Source organism: Diadema setosum, chromosome 14, assembly GCF_964275005.1.
Source record: "Diadema setosum chromosome 14, eeDiaSeto1, whole genome shotgun sequence".
NCBI classification, from domain to species: domain Eukaryota; kingdom Metazoa; phylum Echinodermata; class Echinoidea; order Diadematoida; family Diadematidae; genus Diadema; species Diadema setosum.
The window spans coordinates 30,267,770-30,287,680 of NC_092698.1; the positions used below are offsets into that span (position 1 = coordinate 30,267,770).

The 19,911-nt window shown below is 38.8% G+C and overlaps 1 protein-coding gene across 2 annotated transcripts in view; it reads right to left on the reverse strand.

Moving 5' to 3' along the window:
* Positions 1–4,843: 4,843 nt before the first annotated feature.
* LOC140238103 (mothers against decapentaplegic homolog 3-like) overlaps positions 4,844–19,911 on the reverse strand; it is a 41,163-nt gene continuing 26,095 nt past the window's right edge. For both annotated transcript variants that reach the window (XM_072318034.1, XM_072318033.1), the window contains 5 exons: positions 9,951–10,028; positions 8,499–8,534; positions 7,488–7,700; positions 6,138–6,275; positions 4,844–5,161 (listed from right to left, as the gene is read on the reverse strand). In XM_072318034.1, coding sequence (XP_072174135.1) covers positions 4,893–5,161; positions 6,138–6,275; positions 7,488–7,700; positions 8,499–8,534; positions 9,951–10,028 — 734 coding nt within the window. In that variant the 3' untranslated portion in view covers positions 4,844–4,892. The remainder of the gene's footprint in view (positions 5,162–6,137; positions 6,276–7,487; positions 7,701–8,498; positions 8,535–9,950; positions 10,029–19,911) is intronic.

A 19,911-nucleotide genomic window follows, 5' to 3' on the forward strand; every position in this document is an offset into this window, starting at 1 on the left:
ATCATCTTCTTTGCGTTGTTAGAATAACCCTATCAAAAATCTCTAAAAACATCTGTTATGATGTCTCAAAGTATCATCCCTATATCACAACTTGCATCCAACTTTTACTCTCATCAAACCATCCCATCTCAGCACTTGGGAACTTAGCCTCTCCTGCACAAACACATGTGATGGAAAGATACTTTGAGTAGTTTCTTCAAAAGATTAGAATAAAAATATACCAACCCCCCCCCCCCCCATTTCCACATTTTTCTCCGACATTACTCATGCCCAGACATGTAAACCTTGGCGCAAGTGTGACGTCCTGACATCACGTGGTTGTAAGCCACTCGTTTTCCAGCAAACTCCTGACTTGTTGGCATAAAATGTGCCATCAAAATTTGTTGCCGGCACCTTGACTTGAATTTTAGTGTTTATTTAATAACACACACCACTACCTTCTCATCTTATTTACTTCTTCCCCTCCTACGCACACTCCACCCTCCCTCCATTTCTCTCTTCTCCCCTTTTTCTACCACCCCCCCCCCCTCAAAAAAAAAAGAGAGAAAATAATCAAGGACACTACTTTAACATTTGTCAGCTGCTGTTTAAAAAAAAAAAAAAAAAGTTATACACCTCATAATCTACTTATGACAAAATATATCTGCTTAAATCTGCAGAGTTCTTGTAAGGATATATGTATCTCTGTATTATGCCATCTATCTCTTTTTAACTCCATGTCCACCTACATTCAGCGCAGTAAATTTCTTAATATGACTTTGGCAGGCTTTCATGTACGCAAAATACACTGTCTCAAATTTACACAGCAGCAATTGTGTATTCTAGACTCTGGCGAGAAATCCTCCACATGCTAGATCAGCTCTGAACTTGATTCACTCAAAAGACTCTCAACTGCGGAGGAAAATGCTGTAGAGGATTCATCCAGCACAAGACTCTTGCATTCAAGTTTATCTGGGCAGATTTGGAACCCATTCTTGTTGCTGGATCTGCACTCTTCATAGTGCAATAACCTTGCAATGGCCACGTGGTTAATTACAGACACACACAAATATACACAGACAAACAGAACAGCATTAACAATCTGTTGCATTAGCTCTGCTGCATGAAAGAATTTGCTTGCTTGACATGAACATGTGGAACCACTTGCGCATGCAGGTGGTAACACTGTTAAAATGTTGAGGGCTTTTCCCCAGACAGATGGTGGGTATGTAGATCAGTCCTTTCAAGGGCGAATTCAAGCACGTTCTGTATCCATCGGAGGGCAGTAACAGGTATGTGTAAATATGTATGCACAGCTGTGTTTTAATGTTCTTCTGGCATTAAAAACTGGTTATTCCACTCACTCCTGTTACAGACACAAGTATCATTATATATGAAGTTGTGGGGCTGAAGAATTTCCAAAAGTAACATATTCAACACACAGTCTTCAAAACAACACTAACATCCTACTTTCGACTCCCCTACTCAGCTCAGTAGCCTCCACCACCTTTCCAGTTCCTTACTACTGAGAAATCTTGCCATAACGAGGTTGCCGGTACCACTAAATTCACTGCGTTAATAGTGGTACCTCTTTGAAGCAACTCCGTTCGACAGCGTTTTCCTATACCTGTATTACAAAATAAACAGATACGCCCTAACGCAACAAATGCTGCTTTGTCTGTTTTAATTTGACGACACTCCACACTGAGCCCATCAAAAGTGTTTCCAGGATTAGATAATGATCAGGCATCTTCTATGTATATCCTCTTTCCTTTCGCCGCACCAAAACGGCTGGTGTCCAACTCTTCGCCCTATCAGCAGATGGCTCTACGAGGAACACCACAGTGGTGTGACTTGGGACGGCACATAACATCCAACCAACCAATGGTTGCACAGTCTTGCAGGATGCTCAGTGTGTATCTGAGCCTCCCTCCCACAGCTTCGTTTAAGTTTCCAGGTGACTTATGGAAAGGGAACACATAACACCCGGACACGACCAAAAAAGTTCACTAGGATATTCTACAAGCAATCACAGAGCTTAGACCACAACTTACAGACACTTGACATAGCTAACACAATACGGTGGGTAGCTGTGATACGAAACTCACAAGCGTGTCACATTCCCCCCCCCCCCCCCTGACTGATTAATACTGACATACAATACTCTCCGACACCTCAATATCCATTTCTGCTTCTTACAGCACTAGCTGTACCAGGAACTGCATTACATGATCTAAAATTGGACAACGGCAAGGGTATGAGGGAGTTCCATCACAATTAACTCTATAATAACACTGCTACATGTACAACACAACATGTGCAGCGGACTACACTACACAATATACAGAACACAAAGACTACTGGCATATCGACAATAACAGATGCTTAGTGTTATCAGAACTGTAATCATATACATACATTTTGCTTTTACTGATCATTATCATTACCTCTTTTCAATCCTTAAATGTGATTATCATTTGCAAGTTGAACCAATGCCAGATTTTCACCTCCACTGTGGCATTTACTGACCAGCTTGGTGGCCATATAAAAACAGGCAGTGAAGTGCATATCACACTATGTTGCTATTATCTGCATGTTCAATAGCCCAAACTATTGACACTCCTGGACTCTCTGTGCAAGTCAACTCTAGGTCACATTGCCACTAGTTCCCAAACCTCAAAATCCTTGCCCCACTCTGAATAAGATATGTTTTTTCCGTTCAGCATGGTGGAATCTCGGCTGACAAAAACCACTGGTATCTTCTACCCGGACTTCTTCACGCCTTAAAAAGGACAATCATCAATTAATGAATCTGAGACACGACCACTCCTGCATTCAGATGATGCTGTGAGGCGTTACACCTAGCAATCTCAAACCTTTCTTCAGCTTAGCTCCTGTCACCTTTTGCATACACATACAAGTTATCAACCAATCCAACAAAAGCTACGTGGTGACAGAGTTGCTTGTCTGTTCTGTTTTTTAAAATAATACACTCCACTCTTCCGGCAAGAACTTCTTAAAAAAAAAAATAAATAAATAAAAAAAAAGAAACTTTTCCTTTAATTTTGCTTGCAAGCATGTAATGGAAAAAAAAAAATGCAATAAATTCAAACATACACTAGCCTACATGAATAAGTCATGATACCAATCCATGTGAATTCATATTCATATATGTATACAATGTATAATATATATATATGTGTGTAAGTGTGTGTGTATATATATATATATAATAGAAAAACAACCAAAAAATTCTGTACAGAATTTACAGTTTAAGCACACTCACCACATGTGGTATCAAGAGTGAAATAAGTTACATTACGTTCTCGGCCATGATTCAGACTCGGCCATTGATAATACTGGCCAGTTCTTCACAAAATTTATCATTCAGTAAAAAAAAACAAAAAAAAACATACACGACAAGATAAGCAAAAATTTGCAAATCTGCATCGTTTGTTTACGTCTGTGTTTGTAGATCTATTTGTTTACTCTTATTTTTTTTTGGGGGGGGGGATGGGGAGGAGTATTTGTTGGGGCTTGAGAGAGAAGCTCTATCAAGAAAATATGCAAATTTCTTTTTTAGGACTCAAAATATGCTTTTAATGCCAAATTAAAACATAAACATTACAGTTCATCATCATGACACATGGCACTCACAGAGGTCAACATCATTTGACCCATACCCTGGCCTGGACGTAAAATCAAAAGGAGGCTAACAACGCAGGTTTGGAGGGATGGCATGTCTCAGGAAGGTGGCTGTACGAGAAACACAGACCTTGGACATTTGCCCAATGCAATACGCTTGGGGCTCAAAATGCCTCCATCCTCACACAACAACTTTAAACCCATTTCTGACGAGGTATAACATGAAACATAACAAAACAGTTTCCAAGCAGATACACGATAGATACTGAACCATCCTGGTACATCTCAATCCCTTGACAAGAGGTCAGGAAGTCAAAAGCTTTGTCACTGGCAAGGTAGGGTTGTATTTAATACCTTTTCTGCTGTTAACGGACTTGGTGTATCGAACAGCATGCACTGTTCCTGTATTGGTCATAGAAGAATTCATCATCAGAAGTGTTTTTCTACAGGTAGCCACAGGATAAATGTTTTTCCGTATGCACAACTTTGACAAAATTTATTGGGAGGGGTAAGCCTCAAAGATATAATCATGAATGATTTAGGCAGTATTTAAACTCTCACACTGGAATATGAAATGAGAAACATAATCAAAGATGTCTATTTGTCTTGAGGAAAAGATTTGAGATTTTTGTATGACCTTTTTTTTTTAGGTGGGGAAACTGAAAGAGCGCCACCGTGTATGTTTCTCCACTCGTCAATATTTGATGAGATGGGGCAGTAAAAATTTGGCTTACACATGCACACAGACTATCCCCCCATAGCCTCACAAGGCTATATCACAGAGGTAAGGGCACCATACCATGTATTTAATCCCCTTGATATCTTCGATATGGGTGTACAGGATCGCGTGTCATTTGAAAGAGACGGCCATCCATCGTCCCTTCGGGTTATTTTACATTCACAGTCCACTTCCCTCCAACATCACATGCCACATTTTAACTCATTAAAAAAAAAAAAATGTTAATAAAAACGAGAGTTCACTGAAGTGCGTGCTCCCAGGTCACATGGAATGGCTTCCTACCATTCACATTATCCGTCATTTTGTGGACATCCAACCTCCTCTGCACTCCATCCTCCACTTAACATCAGACTGGTTGCCATTGTTTCTTTTCATATGTCTCTACCATCATTAAAGGGAACCCTCTTGGTGTCACTCCTAGGTAGCCTACCACTGGGATGGAGTTTGTATACATACATGCATACATACATATATACTCATATAGCACCCACAATCGGTCATCCCGCAGCAGTGTACGGTCGGTGGCAGTCTAAGACATGCTGGAGCAGGCCTTGTCTGGGGGCACCATTTGGGTCAGGACCCGGTCCAGCCACTGCAGGGGTCCGTTCAGGTGCAGCTCGATCCACGACGGCGTGCTGGTGACGGTCTGGCGGCGGTACTCGGCGCCCCAGCCCTTCACGAAGCTCATGCGGATGGTGCACATGCGGGTGAGCTGGTACACCGCCTCGAAGCCGCGGTTGACGCTCTGGGACAGCTGGGCCGCAAACTCTTGGTTGTTGAAGATCTTCAAGTTGCAGCCTTTCAGGTTGACAAAAAGAAGAGATGATGAACAAACCTCAATGACATGCAACCACTTCATTCTGAGTTGAATCCACTTTGCTACAATTTTCCACATCAATTACAAATTTGTGTTAGTGACTTATCATACTTAACTTCCCTTATCAATTAATGCGTTGGAGACTTCTCCTCTCCAAAACTAATCCACCTATCAATGCCCTCACAATTATAAAGCAACAGTTTGAATGTCTACGTTGAGGCAATCACTTGAAATATGAAGTTAAGTATCAAGTGATACTCTCCACAAATAAATAAATGATCTTAGTATCAGTGGAATCATGCAACAGAATAGTCCTAACTCAAGTGTTTTACAGTATGAAAAGTCAACACAGTCTTTGGAAGACACAAAACTGGCAATTTTGCAATGTTTTCGAGAAGGGACTGACAGTATTACATGAGAAATGAATGAATAAGAATTTGATCTTTCAGGCCAAGCATTCAAAGTGTTCCCTCACTTCACTGCTTTGTGTCTCTGTTGATGTCAAACTAGTTTCTTGTATCAATCTGTACAGAGATACTGAGGTAGGTGCCCAATCTTTGACTGTCTTTCCTATTGTTTCCTTTGCTTTACAACTTATCATTGTGATGCATTCATCCTACCAATGATAATGGATTTTATGGAACAAACCACCACCAAGGGCTTAGAGATACACAAGACTTCGAAGTATAATATAAATGTACATTTATCCTAATATCAATGTCATAGACAGGACTGCCAAATTCTCCAGATGAAAACAAAATGGAGAAAAAAAGGTCAACGCACAGTAAAAACAAAATATAAACACAAAAACAAAAGCAGATTCTGAAAACACACACACACACAGACACAAATATTTTGTTATTTTCAAGTATGTGGGCACTGAACCTGTCATGAAGTCTGAACAGAGCATCCATTCACTATAACTGACACCACTAGGAGGCGTGGGCTTGTTCTCACCTGGTGGAATCTTGCAGACCGTGGCAGGATGCCAGCCATATCTCTGGTTGCAGTTGGGGCTCTGCACAAAGATACTGCTATCACTAAGACACTCGGCGAACACCTCCCCACCTATGTAGTACAGGCGCACTCCTTTACCTGTACGACAGGAGAGGGCAGCATATAAAGTTGTCTCAGGTAGGAGATTCACACAATACTCAATGTGATCAGAAAATTTCATATCACACATTACATGCTTCATCCACAAATAATGTAGAGTACTCTGCCAACAAATTGGAGAAAAAAAATTGTATTAATGCATGACCAAGACTGTCATTCTGAGATGTCAATGTGGTTGAAGTTTATATGCCTATCAATCATTCTAACTTCTACATATCCATCCAATCTCATCATTTAACTTTTACTGATCAGTTTAAGTTTGTTTCAATGCCTTCAGCATGGATATCAACCTTGTAAACAGCACTGCAGTATTCTAAGATCTGAAAAGGTTTTTTTTTTTTTTTTGGGGGGGGGAACAGTATTTTTATTTTTCCTATTAAAAATAGACAGTTGTAGTATTACAATTTAGGAAAAATTGTATTTTCCATGAAACCTGCAGTAGTTTGTGACATAAAAACAGCACAAAATACTGTCAAAAAAAGTAACGGTTAGCATCTTTGCTTCAGCAAAGATCTGCCTCTTATCCTTGCATGCAGAATCCCTTGTAAAAAGGGGACAGAGGAATGGTTATGCAAAATGCTACAATGTACATAAGCATTTGCCCAATTGCCCAGGTCTAGTGAAAATCAAAGTCGGGCAACTGTTTTGGAACAATGAGAAAAAAATGCTCGCCTGAATTGGGCAAACATAAAAGTTTTGAAGTCATCTTTTTTCACTTTTACCACTTCAAACCCACAAAGTCAACCAAACAGAAGCCCAAAGACAATGACTGTTTAATGATGCAAAGAGCTTTAATTTCATTTCAGCAACTTTCTGACACGTCCGCGAAGAAGCCCCAATGCAGTGCAGCACCAATACTTGATCAAACCAAGTTTGTTACTCCAATGTGTTTAAGCGTGTGAATCAGTGCGTGCTGTTCATCCACATGATTGTGTTCTATTAACGTCTTGACTTACAAGTGATTAAATTATATATCACTTTCGGATTTCTTTTCAGGCAAATAAAATTCATTATTGGGCAAGTGTTCTCCAATGTTTTAAAAACTGCTTGCCTGACCAGACAAGTGGTAACAAAAAAAAAGTTTTGAAGCACCCTTGGTTAAATGTATTGCACATTTGATTAGAGCTAATTGTCTCAGAGCTTGGGGGGGGGGGGGGGGGGGGGGGGGTCGTCGAGGGAGGGGTCACTGACCAATATGTCTCCTGGTCTGCTCCACCTGTGGATCCCGGTTGACGTTGGAAAGGAGCCCCAGGCAGAAGCGCTCAGAGCTGGAGGGGTCTGTGAAGCCGTCGATGGTGAGAGAAGGCTGGGAGGCGTGAAACGTCTCGCCCACCCGCTGGTTCATCTCGTAGTAGGCAATGGAGCACCAGAAGGGAGGTTCGCAGTATGACACCGGCTGCAGGTCTGGGAGGGAAAAGAAGCAAGTAGGTATCAACAAGATGGAGTTATGTGAATCACGGGGTGAGGGGACTTCACTTTGAGCTCGATCAACAGCCAAAGTATTTAAATGTCCCTCAACTTAGCTAAACTTCAGGATTATTTCAAAATTAATTCAAAGAGATATTCTCGTGCTATTTGGCAGAATATAAACAGCATTCAAAACCCTCTTGATCACCTTACAAGCAGATGTTGCTATGACATGTTTCCCATAGACACCTACCCAACTTTACCTGGGACTAGTCTTCAATGGGTTGAAAAGACATCCACGTAGGTCTGTCTTATATTACTAAATCACAATCATCATATCATCCCTGCAGCTTCCACAAACAGAAAGTATTCTTCCTGGTATTGGCAAGGGCTACTTTGAAACTCTGCCATAACATCCCAGTACATATTGGACAAACCTCATGTACGGGCATATTCAACATCACTTTCAGATATATTTTTGTCATAATTTTTCTGCATGTATATGTGTAGGTCTGATAGTGATGCTGCTTTTAATTTTGGAATGCACTGTTGGGTTCTCGCTCAATATAAATAACCATCATAATTATCGTTTCAAAACATGCACGTAACTAACGGCACATGTAAGATCATAGATTCAAAATTAAAATGATAGCCTCTTCTAAAAAAAAGAATTATACATAATAATAATGCTAAATAAAAAAAAAAAATCCTAAACACTTTGGGAAAGAAGATGGCAATACTCAGCAATACACACATCTATATAATAGACTGTGCAATAACATACATTGTACTTACCTAAAGATTCTGTGGATTGTGGCACAGCACTTTGCGCTGCAAGACAAACACAGTTATAAAAACTGGGTAATTAAATATGCACTACATAGCATTTTTTTTTTAATTAATCACTTGGGCACACTGGTAGTAAAATATCCATTCTAAAGGTTAGAATACATGCACACTGGCAATTATGACCAGATAGGATAAGACAAAATAACATTCTGATCTTACATCATCATTCTATGCTAACAATTCTGCTGTGATCCACCCAAATTATTGACCATTTATAGCATTTTGCCTTGTAAAATTGGAGAGAGCAAAAAAAAAAAAAAATGAAGGATCAAAACATATTTAACGACATGGGTATCTAGAAAAAGGGGGAGGGGGACACGACATAACCCAATTCCTTGAAAAAAAAAGACAAAAACACATCAGGAGTACAAAAAAAAAAGAACTGCTTTGTAACATCTACAAGAGATTTTAAGAATAAATAGGAAATAACAGGTTGTGGATGCTGGCCTCAAATCATTATTCCCGGTGTTAATCAAACATGTCTCATAATATAATGCCGTATCAAAATGAATGGCAAGTTTGACAATTCTTGTGCAGGGTGCTGCATAATGTGGGTCACCTAATACCTTATTGAAGGCTGAACAAATGAAGCACTAAAGTATGGCATTCATAAATCATGTGGTGGTCTTGTCACAAGGCTAAAAATTCACACAGATCTTCTTTCAGTGTCTTGTTTTAGAGCTCCACAACTTCACAAGTCGTCTTAAAGTGTATCTTTGGCCAAAAAATTATTTTGGATATATGTGAAAGAGACACATTTCAGTAATCCATTGCACCATCTTTCAAAGAAAATGGGTCATTAATTAGTGAAATAATGCATGTCAAAGTTTCCGAACACACTGTGTCTGGGAGATTCAGGAACCACTGTGGTTCCGTAACCCACTGCAAACAATGGGGTTTGTTGTAGTCTTGCCTCCCAGACCCATTGTGTTTAGAAACTTTCAGATGCATTATTTCACTAATTAATGACCCCTTTTCTCTGAAAGTTGGTACAATGGACTACTGAAATGTGTCTCTTTAACATATCAAAAATAATTTTGGGGGCAAAGATACATGTACACTTTAATAATACATGATAGTGCAATACATTTAAAACTTAGAAACATGACTGATTAATGACCTGCTGTATATCTCATATTGCCATTCTCATTTTCATTTTTCTACAGATGCCAACTTATGAAGAAAAGGATCTTAAACGGAGTGCTTCTAAGGGGTTGGACATGGGAGCATTATTGCTTCATCAAGACTGTCATAGTAATCAAGCTGGGCATTGCACATGCAACTGCATCCAGTGTATTTCCCCCGAGACATGGCTGGAGTGGTTTGTCGCTCAATTACTCTGGATGCCATCCCGTGACCAAAGTGACCACACACTCAATGCGTTTTCTGCATACTTACTGCCATTTGTTGGAGACGTGTCCATGTTCTGCTCGCTGGTCTCTCCATCATCGCTCATGTAACCAGGGGGAGGAGTTTCTGCAGGACGAGAGAAAAAGGTAGCTGACATTTCAGTTTCTTCACAGGGCTATATCTGAGGTACACTTCAGTGAGAGTCTACCTGAATATTGCCAAAGGACTCTGTCACACCTAGCATCACAATGTCAACTCTTCATATTGCACTGTGCCCGACAATGGTGTTTGCAGCTATGCATAGACCTCAACAATGTATAATTACTCACATGTATACCTAAAAAAAACCAACAATGTTTCAGTTGTGATGAAACGAGGGTGCATACTTTTTGCTGAGCTGCCATTTCGCAATTCAATTTGATCATTACTGCCTGTACTCTTTCCCATGAACACTGCCTGAACCAAACCAAACTATTGCTGCAGGGATGATATTGAGGTTTGCTGAAAAAATCGGAAATCAAAATTTTCAGGTGATTTTGATACATGGAAAAAGCAAAATGTGCATAGACTTCATTCCGCTCCTGCATGATGACAGGAGTTTATAATTATATACAAAGTATAGCATGAGTTCATGTGTAAGTCCGCACAACCATGAACAAAATGCTACGGAAATGAAACATTAAAAAGTTTTCCTATGATTGCATGAGGAAAGACATTCATATACATGTAGTGTATAACATGAGTTCAAGTGTATTAAAAAAAGTCTATATACATAAAAATTGGCTCTGGGAACAGAACACGGCAGATATGGCTTTTTTCCTAATATATCATGAAGTCATACACTTCCCATCAAGACTAAGTATGACTCAATATTTTCCACCATATTTCCAACACATTTCTGTCACTTCCTCTGGACTTTGGACTTTCGACGAAATGGAACTGCACAATCGAGAATGAAGAAAGAAATTTGGCCAGTTTCCCTCCAAATCATGCCACATTACCAAAAATTGTACGTGAACTTTCACTTTCATCTGACCAGAGTACAGTATCTAGTTTCACACTAGCAAAAATAAAGTGCAGGCCAAGTTCTAACTGTAACTTCCACTATACCGTGAGAAATCACACTGGATGGTCTAGAACTTTCTAGTTTTTCTGCTCAGTACCCCCAGTGGCTTCCTCTGATTAAAGAAGAGGGGTGGGGGGGGGAAATGAATGAAATCTTCACATACTGTAAAACAAGGAATGTTCACATAAATGTGAATTTTGAGAGAGCCAATATTCATGAACTTAAAATGCACACAGATGTTTGTGTCTTCACTCTATGTGTTGAATGCCAGTGACAATTCATGAAAATTTCATGCTGCCAAAATGTATGTAATATTTTTTGATGAAACACCCCTATCCACTGAAGGTAAACACAAGCATAATACACACAAACAAATACAGATCATATGATTGCTCAAAGTAATAGTTATGATCAATCTTTGTCTTGTGGTGATCTACACAGTATATTGAGTCCCCACCTTAACATGAATTATGTGGCATACTCTGTGATGTCACTTACAGTGGGAAAGATATTACAACCTTGTAGTATAGAGGTGATGAATGTACCAGGTAGTTTCAAAAATGTTAGCGAGGATCCCACACAAACACATTTAGTATTTCTATATGATGTAGGAAGATGTTGATTCATGGCCGTAAATTTGATGTTCTTTTAATGTTTGCCACATGACTTGTCCTTCCAAACCACAATGGACAAACAACTCACTTCTGTTGGCCAAACAAGGGTTGCAATAAAACCCCAGTTGAAAGCCACGAACACGCCTAGATCCCCGACTCCTTCTTCCTTGATGCCATATTAGGTTTTTGGCACATGGCCTGTCACATGGCCGCTCTGCCTGTAGACTGGTTTCGGCAGCGAAACTACATTATCATCGGGATATCGCCTGTAAAATGGATCCTTTACCCAGGTTTACACAGATGGGTGGTATTCATGGGCAGACAGGATGTGCATTAACCACAGAGAACCTGAGATGGCATTATCTCTTACGTGGAAACACTTGAATACAATGGTCGTAACAAAACAAGGGCATGACATTCCCATTGGTTTGATTTCATCTGGAAAAGATAATTATGTTTGTCTCTTTGCAAGAAAAAAAGCACTGCATCAATCAAAGTTAGAATCACATCCATGCCTTTTGTGCCAGCCTACATACAATATGTACGTTCAATTTATTCATTTGATGCAATTTACATGATCCTTACAATATAAAATGAAAAAAAAAAATCCAATAATGCAACATTTCATGTGATACAAAGCAGGAATGATCTTAAATAATATACAGTGTACATGACAGAATGCCCCACCCCCTCTAAAAAAAGAAAAGGAAAAAGGCACTCCTACAAATGGAAAAAAACAAACAAAACTAATCTTTCATATCTCAGAAGAACAAGGGGCATGGCAAGTCTTTTCATAGTTAGGTTACATTCCATTTGTCCACTCTCACATAATAAAAAATGCTATTACTTTAACCTTATTTATCAGCAAACGGACCTGGAAGTACTCACTCGACCCGTGGAAGTACAATATTCTCTTCTCACATGTGTGTGTGTATGTGGGGGGGGGGGATAGTATGTGTGTGTGTGTGTGTGTGTGTGCTAATATGCAGGCTTGATGATGCACTTGCCAACTCTTGTCCCCACGCCAATGACTACACCATCCTTTCTATTGACACACACTTTAAATAGACAAGCGCCATCAAATTTAGTGAAGGCAGCACCGAGTACAATGCAGAAAACAATACAAAAACATGACAAATAAAGCCATTATAACCCCCAAACTCTTTCTCAATTTGGCATTTTTTGACACCGCAGTAATAGCTCGGTGACCACATGGCGATTAGATTAAGCTGAAGTGGAGTCAAGTTCATTACTGTAGACACGTTGTCTGCTGACACTCATTTCCTGACATCGACCAAACTTAACCCAGACAGCCTCACAATTCACTCGGGTTCTATTCTCGCATGACGCCCTTATGAAGTCATCCTATTAGTCGTTTAAGGCAAAACAAAGTTCTCATATGCCTGCAGAAACTGTAGATTTTTTTTTGACGCTCTAAAATGTAGACAAATGGATACAAGAAATGAGTAAAATAATACTGTGATAACACAATTTCAGATGGGTAATGACGAAAATGTGAAATATTAATCCCTAAAATATGTCAGAATTATTGCAATCTCAGGGCATACCCAATCTTGGTTGCTATGTGATGTTTTATAATCAATTATCGATTATATTGATTATATATTGAATTATAGCAGTATCCATCCCATGCAGCTGACAGCAGCAGCTTGTCAGCTGCATGCAATTTAATACTAATGCTAGGGCATGATTTGATAATCACATACACTTTGTACAGGTACCTTTCCACTTGACCATTTTTCCCCCGAGCCCTTTGTTGTTCATTCGTAATAGAATTTTAGTAAAGCTCCCAAATTGCTACATTTATAATCAATTCTCAAAGTGCCATTTTTACTTTTATCCTCTCTTCTTTTTAATGGTGCAGACTTAACGAATTCAAGCAATCCCATTAAATTTTCTCCAATAAATAAGGGAAACAAAGAAATTCAGAGGTGTCAGAGGTCTCTAATGTAATGTTGAGATGAAGTCTTCTGCAACAGAAAGTCCACAGGCCTTGATGGGCCAACAGGAATGTTCAATTGATAAATACTTACTAAGTTCTAGCTCAGGTTTCTCTCTGATTCACAACATTCATTAATGTAATAGTGTGTTGAATACACAGATAGATCAATATGTTTTGTGGTTGTTTTTCCCCAGTAACGTTTACAAATGGTTTTAGTTATTTTTTTTTTCAGACCATTACACTACAGGCATTTAACTGAGCAAATTGGATCCATGGGACTTAAAGAATGAATGAATGAAAGAAAGAAAGAAAGAAAGAAAGAAAGAAAGAAAGAAAGAAAGAAAGAAAAAAGTAAGAGTGAGTGAGTGAGTGAGTGAATGAATGAATGAATGAATGAATGAATGAATGAATGAATGAATGAATGAATGAATGAATGAATAAATGAATGAATGAATGAATGAATAAAAACTGTTAGAAAATTGTTTACTCAAAATTTGTATTTTTTTTTCGTCAATTTCATACTATAAGACAACAAATATAATGGCAACATCCAGTCATCTCCCAAACAGTCCTACTTTAAATGAACCTTTCTTTAGACCTAGTTCTGCCACTGTCTGTTGCTGGAGGGTAATGACACTGGCCATGTGGCATACAAGAGTATGAACACCAAACGGCCAAATGACAAATGGAATTGTAGTAAATTCATCTACTCCGATACATGATGAGGCAGCTGCTGATATCACAGAACACATGGCACGAATTGTCTCATATACATTGTATGCCTATAAAGATGATGCATAACAAATATGGCATCAACATTGTAAAGTCTCATGGTTAAAAAAAAAAATGAAATGGCTTTTTGAAAAACTGCAAAATGGAAATGTGCTTTGTTTTTAACTGAAATATTCTTTTTTTCCCCCTATTATATATACATATATATGAATATAAGTTGTAACTGTGTGTGTGTGTGTGGGGGGGGGGGGGGAGGAGGATATGTAATTGGATTCATTGCATGGGATGCATAATTAGAACAACTCGTTTAGTTAACCACACAGAGTTTTTTTTTTTTCCTTCTTTTTTCGTACTGATAAGGCTATTCCTGTTTGCATGCAGTTTGCACAAAAACAAGTCTTGATCCCAATGTTGTTGTCCTTTATTTCCCATACATCCTGATGATATATATCCCCTCTTTCTTTCCTACACTCACTAGTTTCCACTATTCAAGGTCTACACACACACACACACATACACACATGCTCTCATTCTACTACCCTGGATATTCTCCAACAAATGAGTATTTTGCTGTGATTTTGACAGATGGCAGGCGACAGCGTTCTACAGCTCCACGTCTCCGGCGCTGACTTAGAGGGCGGGCAATCAACTAGGCACGTTCCACTGTCACAACTAGTTAGCAAAAGAGCACTCAGCTAAATCTCTATCTGTTCGAAGCAAAATCCACAAAGCCCAGAAGCCAGTCAAGTCACAAGTACCGACATCCATCAGCGTTACTTAAATATAGTTAAGGTCATACACAGTTAGCAGAAGCTTGAAGCATCAACTTCAGGTGTATCATGTTTTTTGCAAAACCTCAAATTTGGCTTCCATCATTTTCATTTCATGAATATTACAACACAATGCCGACTAAACCATACTAATTCTGACAATGATAACAAGATCAATGACAAGATAATGACGAGGGCTGTGATAAACATTGCAGCGCTTAACATCAAAGCATTCCGGGGCAATCTGCATTCCGTTTTTCTCTCCTTTTCCTTGATCTGATAAGGAAGCCCTAAATATTGCAGCAAATATGGAATACAGGGCTAGCCAACCAAATCTGGGCTAAGCTAGAATCAAAGTAACCACACTTAAACCTTTTTTTTTTGTGTGTGTGTGTGTGTAATTTTTTTCTTCTTGATGAAACCCCTAAAACTGATACTGTCAGATGGTGATATGACAACGATACAAGTTATGCCCCGATGAGAGTAATCAGATCAATAGCATCTTTGTCCAAAACTAAATCTTTCACTCGTAAAATATTTAACGGAATAGAAACATCTGCACTTCACACTTCAAATACTGCTACCAATGTGACGACTTTTGCCTGGAGCTAATTTATGACATTCACACGCTCGCAACCTTCTCTGCCGTGATTGATAATTCAGAATTTAAACAATTTGTGTCAGTATGCATTGGTTCAATATGTGAAAAATTGTAGTACATCATCTGATAAGCATGTCTACAAAATTTGGAGCTTTAGTTTGTAATTACATTTTTTCCCCCATGCACCAAGCATGAACCTCTAAGGCACTGCTAAAGAGCTTACTGTTTTGCATACTTTTCAAGTTGTCAAGATTTAGGGGAATGACTTCTGTAATTACTGCACCTGTACAACTTTATTTGTGAACAATTCAGTTGTTTTCCTTCTCTTATGGCACATTTCTGAGAACAGAAAAAGACAGGAGGTGAGCTATTCTTTCTTCCATACAGTATTTCAACCCCCTTTCAAAATTCACATAATATAAAATCTCATCTGAAGTCACTTGCCATGAAGTGTGTCCTATTTATACTTGACGACGACTCAATGCCAGAATGATCTGCGGCACCGAGATTTGAATTCTGTCCTCTAAATTTTGGGGGATTGAGTAATAATTACAGGATTTGCATCATAAGCACATGTACGGTAGAGGCATTTTCTCCCAAAATGCCTCGTTTAAGTTCATGTCTTGAAAGTAATCTACATGCATGAAACAATTTTGCGCTTTGGAAATCATTCAGCTGCAAAATACAATTTTCCTTCTCCCCTGATTGAAAACAAATTTGTTGCAATCAAATGCCAGTCTTGCCGTTATTTTAGAGGATTTGAGGATAAACTTTAGTCAAACTGAACCATATCAAAGTTAATAGCAGTCAAATTTATGTCCAAGCCAGATTTCTGCATTTTTAGCTCTTTTCACCACGCCCCCCCCCCCCAATCCCTAAATATGTCACGTTTACCATTGGTAGCAGTAATCTAGAGTTTAAAAGAAGTTCAATAGATGGTCAAAACATATCTGTGGTTTTTGCAAAAAAAAAAAAAAAGAAGAAAAGCCAAACATGGCTTGCAACTTCATTTTTCGGGAGTATTTCTTGCTGATCTACATAATCCAGACCATTACATCCATAACAGAAAGAATCTTAAAGGTATCAATTTCAATGCAAATCTAGGACAGTGTCTCTCCCAAAAAGTTTTGAACACTATCAATGTTTTAAATATTAACTTTATTGGAATTCATATCACTCAAGAGACAAGAAAAACATCTACAGTCTGCTAGTGATAGGCAAGACAACCTTAGACTTTATATGAGCTGGATAAACTGAGTGGGAGTGTTGATGCCTATCCTTTGTAAAGTGCATTTAGATGTTCGTAAATAACACAATAACAGCTGCCCACTGCTCATAGACAGTGATATAACATCTTTGTTTGCATAAAGAGAGATGCTTTAAGGATCTGGCCCTCACATGGGCACAATAAGCTAGCTCACATTTGTCATGTTGCCCTGGATAGTTACAAAGAGTTTGAATAGGGCATCTTGTAGACTTTCAAGAGAGAGGTGGGAGGGGGGGGGGGGAATAATGATCCAAGACTGGATAAAAGTAGGACATGCATCAACAGAAGAACAGAAATGTAGGACAATTTTACCCTTGTCTCCCTCTGATAACCCGGGATGAATTAATCACCAGCTAACATCCAAACATCCTGCTTTTGCCTGCTTTTTGCCTGCTTTTAAATCCATACGATTTGCAGTACACATAGGTTAGCAGTGTTTACCTGTTAACGGTAGAATATTTGTAATTTAATCTGGATACATAAAGTCTGTAAATGGTTATCAATGTTCCTCAGGGGCAACAAGTGTGGGTTCACAATGCTACGGGCAATACTGAATGTCTTTACGTTTGTGTGCCCTGACCCACATCTTGTCACCATATATTCCTCTTTCACTTTATGTTACATGTAGAGTAGAGTGTATCCCTTTGTAATGTTTACTCTGGTTTTTGTTTCATGTTTATCATGTTTGTGATATGTATCCTATGATCTTTACCTGGTCGAATAAATAATAACATGTAACCATATGAGGCAATTCAAGGACCATCTGTGGAGAGAGCTCCTTTGATTAACCACTCATTATGGCACTTGATGAAATAAAATCTTCATACAACAAATAAAGCTTTCCATACTCAAGTCTCACAACTTTTCACACACTTCCACATCTACTTCTCTCATAAATGCATGCAGGTGATCTTCATTTTCCCTGATAACATTATCAAAAGCCAGGTGATATGATACAAATGTTTACATGGGTTTACAAAACAAGACCCTGGGGAGGAATGCTCACCTGCATATTGCAAGTTTACCTTCCCTACATTCTTGCAGACTACAGTGTATTACCTAAAGAGAACAGGGCAAACTTGAGGAGCTTTGGGGGACCTCCAGAAAGGCATGGTGTGTATTCTATCACACTAGCAATAATACCTGCCAAATATGTAGAAAATCTGATCATATATTTCAACTAGAAATGTCGCTTTGGCGACTGGTATGCCTCCGCCATAATGCATGATTTTCCCAATAGGTCTAGATAGTACATGTGGACAATGTGTGATTACATTTTCACAAAATTGGCAAAATATTGAAATGACAAGTTTGTCACAAATGTGTTGAATGTTCACCTTCCTTGACCTAGGTTTAATTGGATGAATAGGAGAGCATGTACAGTTCAGCCAGCGATCAAGTTCCCCCTAGATCGCGATCACGGGCGATCAGTGATCGCATACGCGATCAATTGATTGTATGCAATTCGGCATACAATCAATTGGTTGCGACATATCGCGTATGCGATCACTGATCGCCCGTGATCGCGATCTGGGGGAACTTGATCGCTGGCTGAACTGTATCTAGGGATTTAAGGACTTTAACTTGACTTTGACCCATTCATACATTTAGGCATTGAGTAATTTTCAAGGTACAGGTGTGGAGAAAAAGTGCAATTTCTGAATTGAATAGTAAATTGTTACCATTTTCATCTGGCCCTTGACCCTAAAATTCATAAGATAATCACTTTCAGGTAGAACATGCATAATATGTACTAAGTTTCAAGATAATTTGAGCCACTTCGAGATATGGAGGAAAAAGTTAGTTCAGCACTTTCACTTGATCTTTGACCTTTTGACCTTTGAGGCAAAAAAAGAAGAAAAAAAAAAACTTTCCAGAGAAATTCTATTAGGTTACACATGCATACACCAAGTGTAAAAAACTAATAACCCTGCTGACATTGCATAAATATGAGGGAAATAGTAAAATTTTGAAGTGTTGCACTGGACCTTTGACCCCTGACCTTTGACCCCATGAACCCTACATTCTCTAGATAATCACTTCCAGTCAGTACATGTATATACTATGTTCCATGAAGATACCTTGAACAATTTTCCAAGGCACGGAGAAAAAAAAAGAAGTTTTGATATTTTTACTTGACCTTTTGACCTTTGACCTTTGACCTCATGACCCAAACTTTCACCAGAGAATCTTAATTGGGTAATACATGTATACACTAAGTTTCAAGAAAATATCTTCAGGCATTCAATAGATATGGCGAAAATAGTGAAATTTCATGTATTTGACCCTGACCTTTTGACCTTTGACCTCATGATGCAAACTTTCACCAGAGAATCTTAATTGGGTAATACATGTATACACTAAGTTTCAAGAAAATATCTTCAGGCATTCAATAGATATGGTGGAAAAAGTGAAATTTTATGTATTTGACCTTGACCTTTTGACCTTTGACCTTGAGCATGTGCACCCAAAAGTTGATAGGCACAACTTCACCCCCTAATACACATACATGCCAAGTTTCATTAGGATACCTCAACAGGTTTTGATAGTTACCTTGTCCACAAAATTCATTACGGACGGACAGACGGACGGACAACCCGAAAACATAATGCCTCCGGCACCACTTCGTGGCGGAGGCATAAAAAGAAGATCAGAATGTGAAAACTGGCCTCCAGTTTGGTTCAGGTCCTTCAGGAGTCTACCCTTGGATCTGCCAAAAGCTAGCTTTAAGTACCATCAATAATGTACATTGCTTTTACTCAGAGTATTTCTGGTTTTATGAAAGGTTTTTAAAAGATTCTCTAATTTGGGGTTCTGGGGTTCCAAATTGGGACATGGTACCCACATGTAAAGATATATATTCTATCATATTTGTACAAATATTCTATCATCCTAGGGATGCTACCTGCCAAGTTTGGTTAAAAAAAAAAATCAGTTGCAGTGTTTTTAAGAAGAATCTGAAAAAGTTTAACTTGGGCACAAATTTGGGTTCCCAA